The 14,876-nt window shown below is 37.9% G+C and overlaps 1 protein-coding gene across 3 annotated transcripts in view; it reads right to left on the bottom strand.

Moving 5' to 3' along the window:
- Positions 1 to 12,670: 12,670 nt before the first annotated feature.
- Positions 12,671 to 14,876, bottom strand: part of LGSN (lengsin, lens protein with glutamine synthetase domain) — a 60,130-nt gene continuing 57,924 nt past the window's right edge. For all 3 annotated transcript variants that reach the window (XM_058802734.1, XM_058802735.1, XM_058802736.1), the window contains one exon: positions 12,671 to 13,870. In XM_058802734.1, coding sequence (XP_058658717.1) covers positions 12,671 to 13,870 — 1,200 coding nt within the window. The remainder of the gene's footprint in view (positions 13,871 to 14,876) is intronic.

Genomic DNA, 14,876 nt, shown 5'->3' with positions numbered 1-14,876 from the left:
ACTAGCAAACCCGATTCCACCCCCTCTCTAAGACAGATGGTTATGCTAGTGGAGGAACAGCTGTCAGTGTGCCTCAGGCACAGATGTGATCTTCAGGATATGTCTAAACTGCTAATTGCAAGAGATCCTCTGGCTGCCAGGACCTAGGCCACCCCTTGTGTTGTCCTTTACTGGGATGAATGCTGATCACAGACTGGTTTGGGTGGGAACAGACCTTTAAAGGTCCTCTCATCCAAGCCCCCTCAATGAACAGTGACATCTTCAACTAGGTCAGGTTGCTCAGAGCCCTGCCCAACATGACTTTGAATTTTTTCAGGGACAGGACACCTACAACTTCTCTTGGCAACCTGTTCCAATGTTGCACCACTTTCCTTGTAAAAAACTTCTTTCTTACATCTAATCCAAATTGACCCATCTTCAGTTCTAAACCATTACCATCAAAATGATGCACACCAACTTCCCGTCATCCTGCTTCACCTCAGTTTGTGTGAAGGGATGGAAACCTGGGCGTCCACTGCCAGTAAGGATCCAAAACATGTTACACTCTTCCCATTCTGGATGGAAATTCCCTTTTCCCATTCTGGATTGGATTCTGTGGTCTGGGACCACAGACTCTTGTCCTGTTAATTCTTGTAAACACAAACATATAAATAAGTCATGGCTTATGTTCATATTATCTCTTAATGGGAAAAATGTAATTGCTCTACTTAGCAAGCACAAAAATCATTTTCATCACACCTCTGACAACATCACTGTGTCAGTAACACTTTCTTAGACTTCAGATGGTATTTGTTCAGAGCTGGTTTTGAAGACCCCAGGCTTCCCCTCAAGGGTGCAAGAACATAAAAGATGGGTGCATGTTCCAAAGTCTGCTCTTGCTTAGAACCATCACTTGCAGTAGACTGCTCTGATTGTACATCTTCAGGTTGTTGTGTGGAAGGAAACAACTAAGTAGATCACACATGAAGATCAAATTAAGGGCTGAGCTGTTGAGTTAAAGTCTGTCATCACCATGGTGTAGGCACAGAGAAGCTGTACTCATGTTGGTGGATTTAAACTGATATAAAATGAGGGTAAGTGAAACAAGGGCAAGACTCCATCCACTAAGGAGTCTCCCCAGTCCTTGGGGTATTGTTATGCAAAATTAAGGCATTCAAGAGAGGAGTTTGAAAGAAAAGGCTCTGAAGAAATATTGCCCTTGCATTATCACAGTATGAGGTCTGATACACAGAGCTGAGACTGTAACCTACTATGTCAGGAATCATGTTTAAAATGTCAGATGAGCTGGAATAAATCTTCTTAAAGCTAATAGTTCCTGTCATTGTTATTCTTTACTTATCAAAATGATGTATTGATTTTGGAAAAGCAGAGTGGGTGGGATTTTTCCACTTCTATCTTTAAAAATGTAGAATCTTACAAGGCAACAGACGAGAGTTCAATCAGGTTAAAAGACCTCAAGGACCAGAATGTTGTGATTATTTGGGGTCTTTGCACTAATATAAGTAAGAATCTATGTATCTCACTGGAGGTGAGATTTGTTCTCTGTAATAATTTTTTTTTCTTAATCACAGTGTCAGTTCAAACTGCTTTTAGAATTAAATACACATAGATTGTATATACACTATGACAGGTGAAAGAAATATGGTTTTCTTAAAACAAAATATTTGTGTCAGTCAGAAATAAAAGATATCTCTGCATGCTGTAGAGAGGAATAGCTATGGAGTAACTCAGAAAAAATCCTGAACAAAGATAAAAAATGTCAGTTATTATGCACTTAGCTGGCAGAACAGCTCTTAACAGCAGAAATGACACACAAGAGTCATGAAAATAGGATATTTAAAAACCTTTTATTTTACATAATCTGTAACAGAATAATTAGTTATAATTGTGATAATTAATAGCACTGATTTTGATTGGTATTAGAGAATATATAAATATTAAAAAGTTCTATTCTTGTATGGGAGAAAAGAAAGCCTGTTTTAGATGCAGCAATTCAGAGACAGAAGACTAAGAAAATAACTTTTATTTTTCTTCTTTACAAGACCAGGGTCCAGCAAAAGAGAAGCAAATTAATGAGAATAAAAATATTCTTGAAGTTCTTTCCTGTCTTAGTAGGTGGAAATTACATTTTACTATTTTTTTAGGCTTAGTACTATGCTGCTTAATAATCCATTTCTTCATATTCCCATCTCCACTTGTAACACTGTTGTAGGAAAAAATATTTTTATGCTTCTGTTCCACACAGTCTCACTTTAATAATTTGGTCTTACTAAATAAAAGGTATCAACAGTACCTCAAGTTTTGCCAGTCAACAAGAAACACTGCAGGGTTAAACCTGAGACTAATTTTTTTGCTATTACTCAAGCATTTTTAAAATAAAAGCCTCTTCCATGTTCATGACTCTTAGAAGTGTACTTGTAGCCACCAGAAAATTAAGCTGAATACAAGTGTGAATTTCATCAAATAAGTGAGTCTGCTCCCTCAGACACTGAAATCTGGTCAGTAAAACCAGCAAATTACCCAACTGTATTTCCATTAGATCTCTCGCCTAAGAAACAAATTTCATTGGATCTTTTGGGAAACATTTTGTTGCTTCAGGAAGTGTGTGCTATATTCTGAAATCTGCTGGATTGACATGGTAGCAGTTTGCACAGAACTGCTGAGATAGTGGTCTAGATAGACAAAATTAAGGTGGTGCCAATATTTGACTGTCTGCTTGGATATGTGGTGTTTGGAGTTTCCTGGTCAAATTTAAATTTAATTATCTACATAGTTCTTGCCCTTTAAAAAAGATGTGATGTGACAGAAACAAACTATATGGGTTTTTCTTCCATTTATTTTACTCTCAGTTCATGGACATTTATCCTGTCTATGGCTCTGTAAGAAAAATCTGTCTAACCCCACTTTTAAAACAAATAATGCTTATTATATGTGGGGAAATGCACTGTGCTGGATCCAGTGGCCCAAGAGAGGCTGAGCAGACACGCCCTGTAGGCACCCAGACACAGAACACACATGTGCGCTTCTTACAGGCTCCCAGAACCGTCCCGAGAGGGGCCCAGGCAGCGTGTCCCTTCCTTTGAGCCCTTAGTTTGTGTTCCCACATGCCACAGGGCTCTCTGCTCCTCTGGGGTGGTGAAGATCCACTTGTGAGGAGCTGATGGATCCTGGATAGTCTTTGGAGGACACAGAGCAAGGTGTTATTTGGATTCCCCTCCATTACTTCTCTGTGTTTCTGTGTTTAAAGAAGAGCTTTTGAGACATAACATACAGATGCTGGTGCTCACACAAACAGATTTTCTGTCTAGTCTTTGATTAGAAGGAAGTGCCATGCTGAGGATGTGTAGAAAGACAGAAAATATTAGAAGAAGTTGCCTTTGGGATCATCTTTGACAAAGCAAATATTTCAATACCTCTTTCACTGTAATTTCCCTAAGATCATGATTTTATGAAGCAACAGCTTTCCAGCTCACACAGTGCACCCAGAGAGGTACATTCTCTGCTGTCAGAGAACAATGATTGACACCTGTCTTTTTCCAAGATTTGTGGTTACAAATAGCAGGTAAAATGCAAGGAAGACGCTGTGTGATTAATCAACTGGTTTCAACAAGACATAACAGGTTTTGTTTTGCAAGCTGTCATTTGTGAAGGTGCATAATGCAGTACATAAATGGAGAGTGCATCTCACACAAGCAGTATGAGCTGCATGGCTGGTTCTGACAGGATCAGTTAAAATATCTGTCCCCTGCTATCAGGATGTAGTAACATCCATTTCTGTTCATCAAAGCAGCAAGGTGGGTAGTGCAGACGTTTCAACCATGTATTTTACTCTGAACAAGTAACCCAGACCCACAAAAGTGACCCACTGATACTCTGTGGCATCTCAAGAATTAATGAAAATTATACCAGATTGGCATTGGCATCTTGCTTGTCATTCCACACAGCTCCTTCTGAAATCAGCACTGAGCATTTGGTTTTAATGGTACAACAAGCAAAATGACAGCACAGAGATGTTGCTGCCATCCAGAATTCTTGCAATGGCAAAGGCTACCCAGAGGCTCTGAGAAATGGCTTGTACAGCTTCTAGATTTTAGAAATATATTAATCCCTTTTATTCCTTCAAAAGAAAGCAATAAACAATGTATAGGATACTAAAAGTGACTTTGGCTGAGCCCTGATCCAAATGGTAGGTTACGTTTTGGTGTCTGGAGTCAGGCACAGAGGCAAGGGGATGACAGCAGCATTTAAACTGCAACACCCATGGGACAGAGAAAGGATCTTCAGGCTTCTCAGATCCAGCAGTACTGAGCTGAAGCAGCAGCTGAGCAGATGGAAAGCTGCTGTCTGCTGGATGCCATTGTAGTACCAGTCCTTTTTGGCTCTTTGATAAGTTAGGAGAAATCACACATCAGTCCTGTAGCATGCAGTGACTGTTCCAGAGCTTAGAGTGCTTGGAATCAGGCCCTCTTTAAAATGTCAGATTAACTCATTGCTTAAATGTACAGCAACTCCAGAGAAGCCAACCACTAACTGAGTAACCACTGGTGTCTATGTGGCTTCTTTAACTAATATTTGATGTCTCAGTGCAATGACATTATTTGACACTGTTGGTCATGCGTACTTCAAGGTCAAAAACATGCTCTGAGTGGGGAAGTTACATCAACATACTAACTGTGATACATTAGTAGTTTACAAAGCAGCTTTGTTAGCTATCTCCAAAATAACTTTCCCTTGGGAACTGCCTCTAGAGGCATCCTTCACAACCACTTCTTTGTTGATGGGTCATGTGCCAAGTATACATTGGATGAAGGATGAAGCCTTTTGCCTGAAGCAGCCATATGATCTCTGTTTTCTTTTGCTTTTCCACAATCAGCATCAGCTTTTTTTTCTCATTCTTCTGGTTTTATTGATGCCTGTATATCTGCATGAATGTTCCCTTTTCCCTTTCAACCCTCAGTACACCAAAATTAGAGTGTAAACAATTCTGTATGCATATATCCTTGAGAGAACTGCCCTAAGTTTTCAGTAAAAATACTAGAAAATATTAGTCACAAGAAAATGTGACTGATCTGAAGCTATTCCTCAAAACAAAACTAAAGTAAGTTTTAAAGTGATGTTTCGCAGAGATTCCTGTGAATGTTGTTTTCCCAGTGTCTAGTGAAGTATCCCCAAAGGAGAACTGAAATTTACTTTCAATTGTTTATTTAACAAATGCACATGCTATTAAGGCAACCAACGGAACCCTGGGATTAGCTCATCCTCACTGTCGAGCAAGGTCAGCAGGTCAGCAGTGGTGGAGCAATGTGCAGAACAGGCCTGTGCTAAAGAGGCCACCCTCTGATGTTTAAAATTCTTTTCCTACTATGTCCCTCTGTGTTGCAAAGCTACCACATTTCTAAGCAGAATTGTGGGCATCCCAAAGGAAGCACAAATTTGATGCAGTAGTTGGTGGCCACATTCCATGTGCATCCTCAAAGTCAAACTGATTTACCATTTTCCTTAACTCTACCTGTCAGTGACAGATACCCCCAGATCACTACAGCAGTAATAATAATAGCCCAAATAAAGCAAGGTGCTTGCTGGGCCTTGCTGTAACTTAGTGATTTATTGTATATTACATGGGAGCTTAAAGGTGAAGCTCATAGTGAATCTCCATGATTTAGCACATATTCCAGAGATGCTTAGCATGTAATTCTGTTGTAAATTTATATTGATTTGCTGTACAATATACAGAACCTTATGGTGTAGCTTCATTGGGAGGCTCTTTTTGCTCACTTCCAGTATCATGCACTGTAACTGTAGCTCCAGTGTGAAATGCTCTGATTTACAGAGGGCACAAACAATTTCACTGTGCAACTCTGCTGTGACCCTCTAATGATGTCCTCACTGAGTCCTGCTGGAGAGTAGGCTGAACTTCAATAACCCACTGATGCTACCATGTGCTAAAGTATCTGCAGCCAATTAAATATTTAAATATAAAAAAGTTTTCAGAACACCGACCCTGGATTAAAGCACATTTACTTCTAATCCAGACACTAATAAGGTGTCACAAAACATGACTTGTTCACCTTTTCCACAAAAGTCCTAATATCACCAACATTATGCATCAATTACTCCCATTTCCAAAAACTCCAAAATTTTTAGCTTATACACTGTTTTCACCTAGGTTTTTCTTAGGCCAGGGTCACAAATTTCCAAGCAACAGTTTGTGGCAGGTTGACTGCAGTCAGCAACTAAGCACCCCCACAGCTGCTCACTCACCCAGCCTCCCATCAGGATGGTGGAGAGAAATGGAAGAGCAAACACAAGGAGAACTTGTGAGTAAAGACAATTTAACATGTGAAGGAACAAGGAGGAAAAAACCCAAGTGACATACAGACAATCACTCACCACCTCCCACAAGCAGATCAGAGTGCAGCCAGTCTCCAAGCCATGGCTGCTTTGAAAAAACTTCTCCTGGATTTATTGCTGAGCACGTTATATTGTATATCAATGATATCACCCTTGTCGGTTTGGGTCAGCTGTTGCAGCTCTGTCCCCTCCCAGTTTTTTCTTGTTGACCCCAGCCTATTTGCTGGTGATGAAGAGTGAGAAACAGAGAAAACTTTGCTGCAGTGTAAGCCCTGCTCAGCAGTAGCTAAAACACTGATGTGTTACCAACACTGTTTTACTCATAAATCCAGAACACAGCACCTTTGTTCTGGGCTTCTTTGAAGGGAATCTACTCCATCCCAACCAGACCCAGTACACTGTTGTACAATATCTAAGAAATCAGATTTCAGTAGTATTGTCCTCAGCCCTAATTTTGAGAATTAAACAATACAGTAAATAAAATAATGTAATTTATTTTTTTGCCCTGTGGCAATTTCTATCTGTTTCAGTAAACAACCAGACGTGCACGGGAGCTAAGCTCCTAACTGAGGTGTGCCAATAAAGTGCCTAAAATTCTCTGGGGTGAGTTTGAGCCCAATAGCTTTGAATCCAATTTAGTATTCTACATAAAGTTCATATAGAGTGTGCATGGAAGAGACACAAAACAGTGTCAGTAGTAGCTGCAATTCTGTAAACGGTGGCAGCAAAACAAGAAACCCAAAATGAAACAACATCAATAACAAAAAGGGTAAAAAACCAAGGACATAACATTACCAGGATGGAACATAATAGTCAGTGTGAGATGGTAGAAGGCTCTATTTGTGGATGTTGTTGTGATGAGAGCTTTGTGTCAGCAAAGAAATCAAAAGGCACTCCAAAATTACAGATTAAATTGGACAAACATGATTGTATACCTTCAATTTAAAAAAAAATTGCTCTGTATTTGCAAACTCATCCAAGTGATTTCTCACTTTCAAGCAGTCATCCTTCATCCAAGAGCTGGTCTTTTTTTCTCAGGTGATGAATTAGAGCTTGCACAAAGCACTTGCACTTGCTCAGTCCTCCTCACATCTTTCTCCCATTGCTCCACACTAACACTTTTAGTGGAGTTGCTTGCAAATAGCTCCTCTCCTCTTCCTTTACTGCCATACCCTGGGACTGCATTGGTGTGTTTTCCACAGACAGTGTATTCAAATGTGTTAAAACAGCAGAGTTTCAGAGCAGCTAAATTAATGCTCTGCAACAACACTGCAGTATCAATTTTTATTTCGAGAATAAATTTGAAAAATTTGAACATAATTGAGCTCTTTAGTTAAAAAGAACCAAACAAACTAAACCAAAAAGCCATAAAGGTGTTGCAAAAAAAGTGTTGGAGGAAAAGGATTGCTTAGACTTAAATACTGCAACTTTGTGAAGAAATTGAATATTGAAAAATGTGAGTTGTGGTAGCAGACTTGCAGAGCAAAGCCATATGGATATATGTAGTCAGAACCACTTAAAAATGGCTATCCCACATGCTGAAAGATATCTAGAATGTGTATCTAAATTTCAATAATTCAAACTCTGGGTAAAATTATGTTTCTGCTCAGAAATAGAAAGGTTGTTGGAATAGGTATTTCTAGGGTGTGTTTATTCACTATGCATTTATGATTTTCTTCCTGCAGATGGGGAAAAAAATGACACAACAGTATAGGTAAAATGGACGTCTCCGTAAGCAAGCAGACCTCCCAAAGTATTTAAGTAAGATGGAAACATGAAATAAATTCCACTAATGGACTACATTACATTACAAAAATGGAATATTGCCATGAAATTGTTTTTATTTTTGTTGCAATGCCATTAAAGATGATACACCTAAAGATCTCACACACACTCACACATAAATATAGATACATACCTTTTACTAGACTAAGATTTAAATGCTGTTATCAAGAATGAAAGCAATATTTCGGATCTATGGTCCTTTACTGAACAGGCCATGCAAATTCAATAGATAATTAGCTTAGCTAAACCAATGAAAAAGATATGCCTTAGCTTTCAGCTGCCACACTGTCTTTTTTTAAGAAATATTGTAAGTGCATATATAAAACATATGGATGTATTTTAATGGGTGTTTTTCAGCACAGCATGACAGCTTGAGATCCCAGAGGAACACTGCACAGTGCACTGCTGCCCTCTGGCTGGAGCCTGAAAGAATAAAATTTGAATATATACTTGGGTACTTGACATCATCACCTTGACTTGCTGGAGACATGTTAGCTAACAAATTCAATTCTCTCTTCATATCTCATGAAACTTGAAGCCTGGTTAGAAGAATGGCATTTCCAAATAGAAGATGAGCTACTGTATGAAGAGGTTTGTAGCTTTTGTATTATTTTTTGGATCCTACATCACAAAGGAGATCAAGTCATGATGTGCACCAGGGGTATGAGGTACCTCCATTTCTCATCGCATACATTCAACATAAAATTTTCCTGAGCAATGATATTATAGTGTTCCACTACATTTTCACTGTGTACCCAGTGTTCCATTACATTATATGTCTAAGTGTAGCTGTACACCAGTTTTTCTGACTGTTTTGCTGCTCTGTATCTTCTGGTATGTTTTCTTCCATACACTCACCATGGATAGATTTCTCTCATTAAAAATAATGTGAAAAAGTAAATGATAAAAATAAAAATAATGACAAAAATATTATTATTTAAAATTAATCATTATTAAAAATAATGATTAAAAATATTTTTTTATCTCCTAAAAAAATATGCAACAGTCTGTTCAATGATCTCACAGCGACATGGGACCCAGCAAACAATAAAAATGAGCCATGCTATTATAGCTGTAAACACTGTGAACATACCATGCATCAGGATATACTATCTTAGTGCATCATAATTACACTATGGAGTCCCTTGTCAAAGCACTGCCACTTTCCATGGACATCTACCTGGCTCCAGTTTCATTCTCTTTAACACTCTGATGTATTCCAGACTGTCTAATCTAAATTTTCCTTTATGAAAACCTGCTGCTATGTTTTAACTGTAACACATAGGAAGAAAAGATAGTATTCTGCTCCTTAGCTACACCCTCTACATGCCTGGAAACCATTAGTAAAACCTATACTCTGTCTCCACTTTCTGAGCTACACAATTCAATTAGTCCAGGTAAATAGGTCCTACCTAGATGTATTCACTTACTTTGGTGCTCAGATTTTCTCCAATAAATCTGCATGTCTTTGAAATGTGTCACCTTATTATCAAATCCTGAGAAGAATTTAATTGAGCAAAATGATCAGGTTTTTGTTTTTGCAAGCTATACCCTTGTTAATATTTCCTGATCTGCCTCTTCTATACAATGCTGAGCTGGTGAAATGAACACAGGCCAGATTCCTCTCTGAACAAGCACAAACTGAGGCTCCTCACATCCTTGTCTCAGTGTAGTATCCTGCTTTTACTCTCATTCAAGTACATATTTCTCCCTTGAGGCCCCACCCTGGAAGTGTTCAAGTCCAGGCTGAGTGGGGCTCCAAGAAAACCCGTTCTAGTGGAAAGTGTCCCTGCCCATGGCAAGGGGCTTGGAACTAGATGAGTATTGAGATTCCTTTTAGCTCAAACCATTCTAAGGTTCTATGATTGTATGACCCTGAAAAATCATCAGGAGCATATGGAAAATTACAGATGCTGGGTTTTTTTTATTTTATAACACTAGACATATTTGTATTATCTAACTAATAATGCTCTAGACATTGACCTCAAACCTGTAGAAGAGTGAAGAGTAATTTCAGGCAACACTTGAAGATCAAATGTTAATGACACAACACTCAATAATAGCTAATTTCAGCTGAGCAGAGTGTAGTAATTAACTTTTCTTGTTGTCTTCCTAAGGAATATGCATGAAAACTTAGTTGGGGATACATGCAAATTTAAAATTAATTTGAAATAAGTTGAAATAAATGTTTTTGTGCTTTCTGACAGAGTTGGAGTTATTCTATTTTGATTATATAGAATATATTTAGGAACAGGTATTGAACAATATTGACCAAAATTTGGGACTCACTAGCTTCAGACTCCATCTGTGAACTTTCTAGTTTAAAAAAAAAATCATTAATTTGCCAGAAACATGAAATGTTTCCATTTAATCATATATCAATGTCTTTTCAGAGTATGAGTCATCAAGGAGTATCAGTCACTACTTAGAAAATACCTGTAGGTTTATTTTACTGGTTTACCTTATCTCGTTATAACTGATTATAACTTGTAGAACATCAGTTCTAGACACCTGAGGTTTTTTGATTTATCAATAATGGCTTTCTGTCAATCTAGTCAGGTAGTTGGACATATAGCAAGAAGTTTAGTTATGATGTTATCTTTTCAATATTGTGATAAGAAAATATATGGATAATATATGTAGTATGTATAATAAACTTTATATCATAAGCTTTATGTTTATTAAATTCAGTTGTAGAAGTCCATTATATATATTTTTAAGGTATACAGTGGCATATAAATTATAAATCCAAGACAAATGAGAAAGTGTCTTATAAACCCACACTAACGAATAACTATTAATCTGTGTGACTGCTGAGACTAAATATTAAGTACGGTAAGTAAGCTCTCTGAGCAAGTAAATAATTTTTATGTGTGTCTTCTGCCAAAAGCTTGTAAAATGGTAAGTAACCAGAAAGAGAAGAGAGAAGACAGATTTCCAGAGCCCCCGAAGAAGTGCTTGGGCAGCAAAACAGAAGATTTTTTTTCAGAATGGGAAGTTCTGCTTAAATGCAAGGCTATGCAAATATATGCCCAATGCAAATTAGCCTCTAGCAAAGAGAAGTAGTCCCCTATATGCCTGAAAATTGGGCATTCAAAAATGTATCATGAGAGTAAGAGGGAGAATCAAATCCATGCACCAATCACAGACATGGGAATTCATCATGTTTCTTCAGATTATTTATTTCTTCTTGCTACCTGAGCATAAAACGAGTTCTTCAGAATCACACAAAAACCTTTAGCGTACCAGGTGCTACATGTCAAGTACAATACTTTGTAGAGGAAGAATGGGAGATCCATCAGTAGGCAAGTAGCACATTCCTGTTCACACCTTCCTAATTCTGCAAGTTGACAGAGGCATTGACTGAATCTTGTTTTTACTCCACTGATGACCAAACTTTCACTGACAAATTCCTACACATAGATCAAAATATTGCGATGAGACAAAGAACTCCAGAAATCATTGTTAATGCAGAGGTGGTGTAAGAAACAAAGGTTATCTTTAATAACAAAGGATGACAGCAGTAACAAGAACAAAGAGCAAACCTAAACCCCACCTCCTGCTATTCCTAAAAATTATTTTTCTTTACACCAGCTGCCATTTCTAATTTTAGGATTGAGTCTTTTGTCCCTCAGTTTTAACCATGACTTTTCAGTCTCTGAATTTGCATCTTCAATGTTTCTTTCTTGTTTCAACTTACTCTTTCTGCTCCTCTCAGGTTTTTTCTGTATGCTTGATAAAATCAAGTTTCCCACAACGTACAGTTTAAGCTCTAAATTCTCTGTCTTTTTTGACTTTTTTTTTCCTCATTTGCAATTTAAATCTGAATTAACCCATTAACCATCAAAACAGATATAAAACCAACTCATTTTTTTATTGCAAAGTGGCCTGACACTGCTGACTTTCCATTAACTATTCCCATTTCAAGTCACCACTTGATTTCTTTTAATATTTTTATTAACTATAATTCTTGAAAACTCCATTCAGCAGCAGAATTCATGATGTATAGATTACTATATAATACATCCTGTCTTTTTTGTTTATACTCACTAAGATATGTTTTAAATCAAACTTATATTCTTTTGGTTTAGCAACCCATCAGTTACTGAATAGGCTGTAACAAATGCCACAAGCATGCTGAACATGAAATTCCCCACCTTCCCCAGTTCTAAACCCCACTCCTCATCACTGTCCCCATCACTCCCATTTTTCTGCATGTTATATGGTCCTGTTACAGTTGAATAGTTGCTCTTGTCCATTTCACCTTCTCTTTTCTTCTTTTCACCAGCAGGTCTGCCAAAAAACCCTCCACCTGTTTCTTAAAAGGTTGTTAATGCCATTTCATTAATATATCAGGTTTGTGCTGCATGAATGTATATGGACAATTAAGTGTAATTACCATGTACTATACAAAGGGGGGGAGGGGAAATCTCAAAGCATTAAAATGTTTTTAACTATATTTAAAACTAATTTCAAGAATCTGAGCCATTCACTGTATGCATTTACACGGCATCACTACAGAAGAGTGCTCCTTCTAAATAAAATATCCCAGGCATTTATTCCTTTCACTATCCATTTCTTCGGTTTCTAACTCATAGTGTTTCATGGCAACAAAGTATCGGATAAAAGTTTCGCCTAATGCTTCCTTAATGCACGTGTCTTTCTCAAGTGCAACCAGAGCATCTTCTAGTTTCAGAGGGATAGAGGAGTGTTTCAGATCAGCAGCGTGATTTTCCTCCTCAAGCATATCATCATACCTGAGTCCTCTCTTCACTCCATCTAGACCTGCAGCAATAGTAGCAGCAAGGACCAGGTATGGGTTTGCTGCAGCAGAACTTAATTTATTCTCTATGTAAGTGCCTTTTCCACCATGGCACTTGACATTAAAGGCGCAGCTGTTATCATTATATGCCCACTTTGCATTTACAGTTTCTTTTGATTCTTTACTGTACTTAGAATAAGACTTGCGGCAGCTGGTGGTAGGAGCCATCAGGCAGCTGATAGCTGCTGTGTGTGCCAAGAGACCTGACAACCAGTTTTTTCCAAGCTCTGAGAGCTCCTCAACTCCATAACCAGCAGAAAACAAATTCTTCTGGCCATTCAGGTCCCACAGGCTGTGTGATAGAGCCCCCGAATTGTAGAATCCTGATTCTGAGAAAAAGCTAGCCACGTAGTTATACTTCTTAGCCACCTCTTTAAGGCCTGTTCTGAATGTGAAGGCACTGTCAGCTGCATCTAGGCCAAACGCTGGATGAAATGTGATCTCCATTTGCCCAGGCCCACTGGAAGAAGAAAAGCTTTCAATGTTGGCACCAGCATAATACATTCCTTCAATGAGCTCCTGAATGAAAGTCTGGTCATGGTTGTTTAGTATCGTGGCTGCAGGAAAGGATATTGTCTTTGAATTTACAACCTCAGTAATGCCATAAATACAAAATTCATAAGTGAATGCAGAGTGCAAAGAAAAGCCATTGTCCTGAAGCTGGCTCAGCTGTTTCTTGGCAATGTGCCTTGGGGAGGTCATTAGTGGGGTGCCCAGCACGGTGAAGGAATCACATATCACTCTTGCAGTCTGCTCAGTCCAGGGTAGTATTCGAAATGTTGATAAATCAGGGTTCAGAATTATGTCACAATTGAAATTGGTTGCATTTATGTACTCTAATTCATTATCTTTGGGATTCAGCGTCAGTTCAAGGTAACTTCTGGGCATGGCAATACCATGAATTGCTTTCTCCTAAACACAGAGCAGAATGACATATTACCAAACCAGGAAACAGCTCAATGGTATTTTTTTGTATGTAAAAGACAAAAAATTCAGATTCTCAGGTAGAACAATGATATTATTGAAAAAGAACACTAAAATGCAGTGATCACTGATGTGAAGGGTAAGAGCCAGTTGCTGTGTCTTTATAAAGCAGAACAACTTTCTGCAAGATTGTTATGAAAACTCTGACATCAATGATCATTTTTAAAATTTTCATAAAGGACAAAAAATTGTTCAACACTTTTCTTGCATGGTTTTTACATAATTATGGGTATCACCAGTTAGGTGCACAATTTGCAAGTCAGACTTTTATCTACAGTTAATCTATCTAGCTACCATTTTTTTAAGTAGACCCAAGTGACCACACAAGACTCATATAAATTCATTTCAGGCTGTAACTTCTCTTTAAATACTGTTTTTCAGATGCAATATTTAACATAAAAATCTCACTTTCTAAACTTAAAAAGTTTGGGCAAAATGCAGGGAACCTCTTACAGGTGACAAAATTTCATAATTATACATTCTTCTCCATTTGAACAGAAAGTTTCAACTAATGAAGATGAAATGCAGGCAAGACCCCAAGGAAGGATCATCTACCTTTGATCAAGCACCTTTACAACTTCCCTTATGGTCAAACATTTTTCTGATGAAAGCTACAATTAGGCCAAGTTCTATCAAGTGAAATTTGGCTCATATTTACACCTTACCTTTATTCTTCTAAGAGAAAAAATTGCCATTTGTGTGAGCACAGGAGACTGAACAAAATCAGAAAGGAGAAATCTCAGAGCTGAAAATAGACAATTTTGCATTTCATATGGAAACTGCATATGGTGGCTTCTCTTAATGTGAATGAATGAATGAATGAATGAATGAATGAATGAATGAATGAATGAATGAAGTCTTCTTTTAAGCAGGTGGCAGTCAACAGTACCAATGTGTGACACTCATAACCAAATTCTGATGATCTCTGCTCCAA

This window comes from Ammospiza caudacuta, chromosome 3, assembly GCF_027887145.1.
Source record: "Ammospiza caudacuta isolate bAmmCau1 chromosome 3, bAmmCau1.pri, whole genome shotgun sequence".
Classification (NCBI taxonomy): domain Eukaryota; kingdom Metazoa; phylum Chordata; class Aves; order Passeriformes; family Passerellidae; genus Ammospiza; species Ammospiza caudacuta.
The sequence above is the reverse complement of the archived record's forward strand: the minus strand, read 5'-3'. Positions and strand labels throughout refer to the sequence as shown.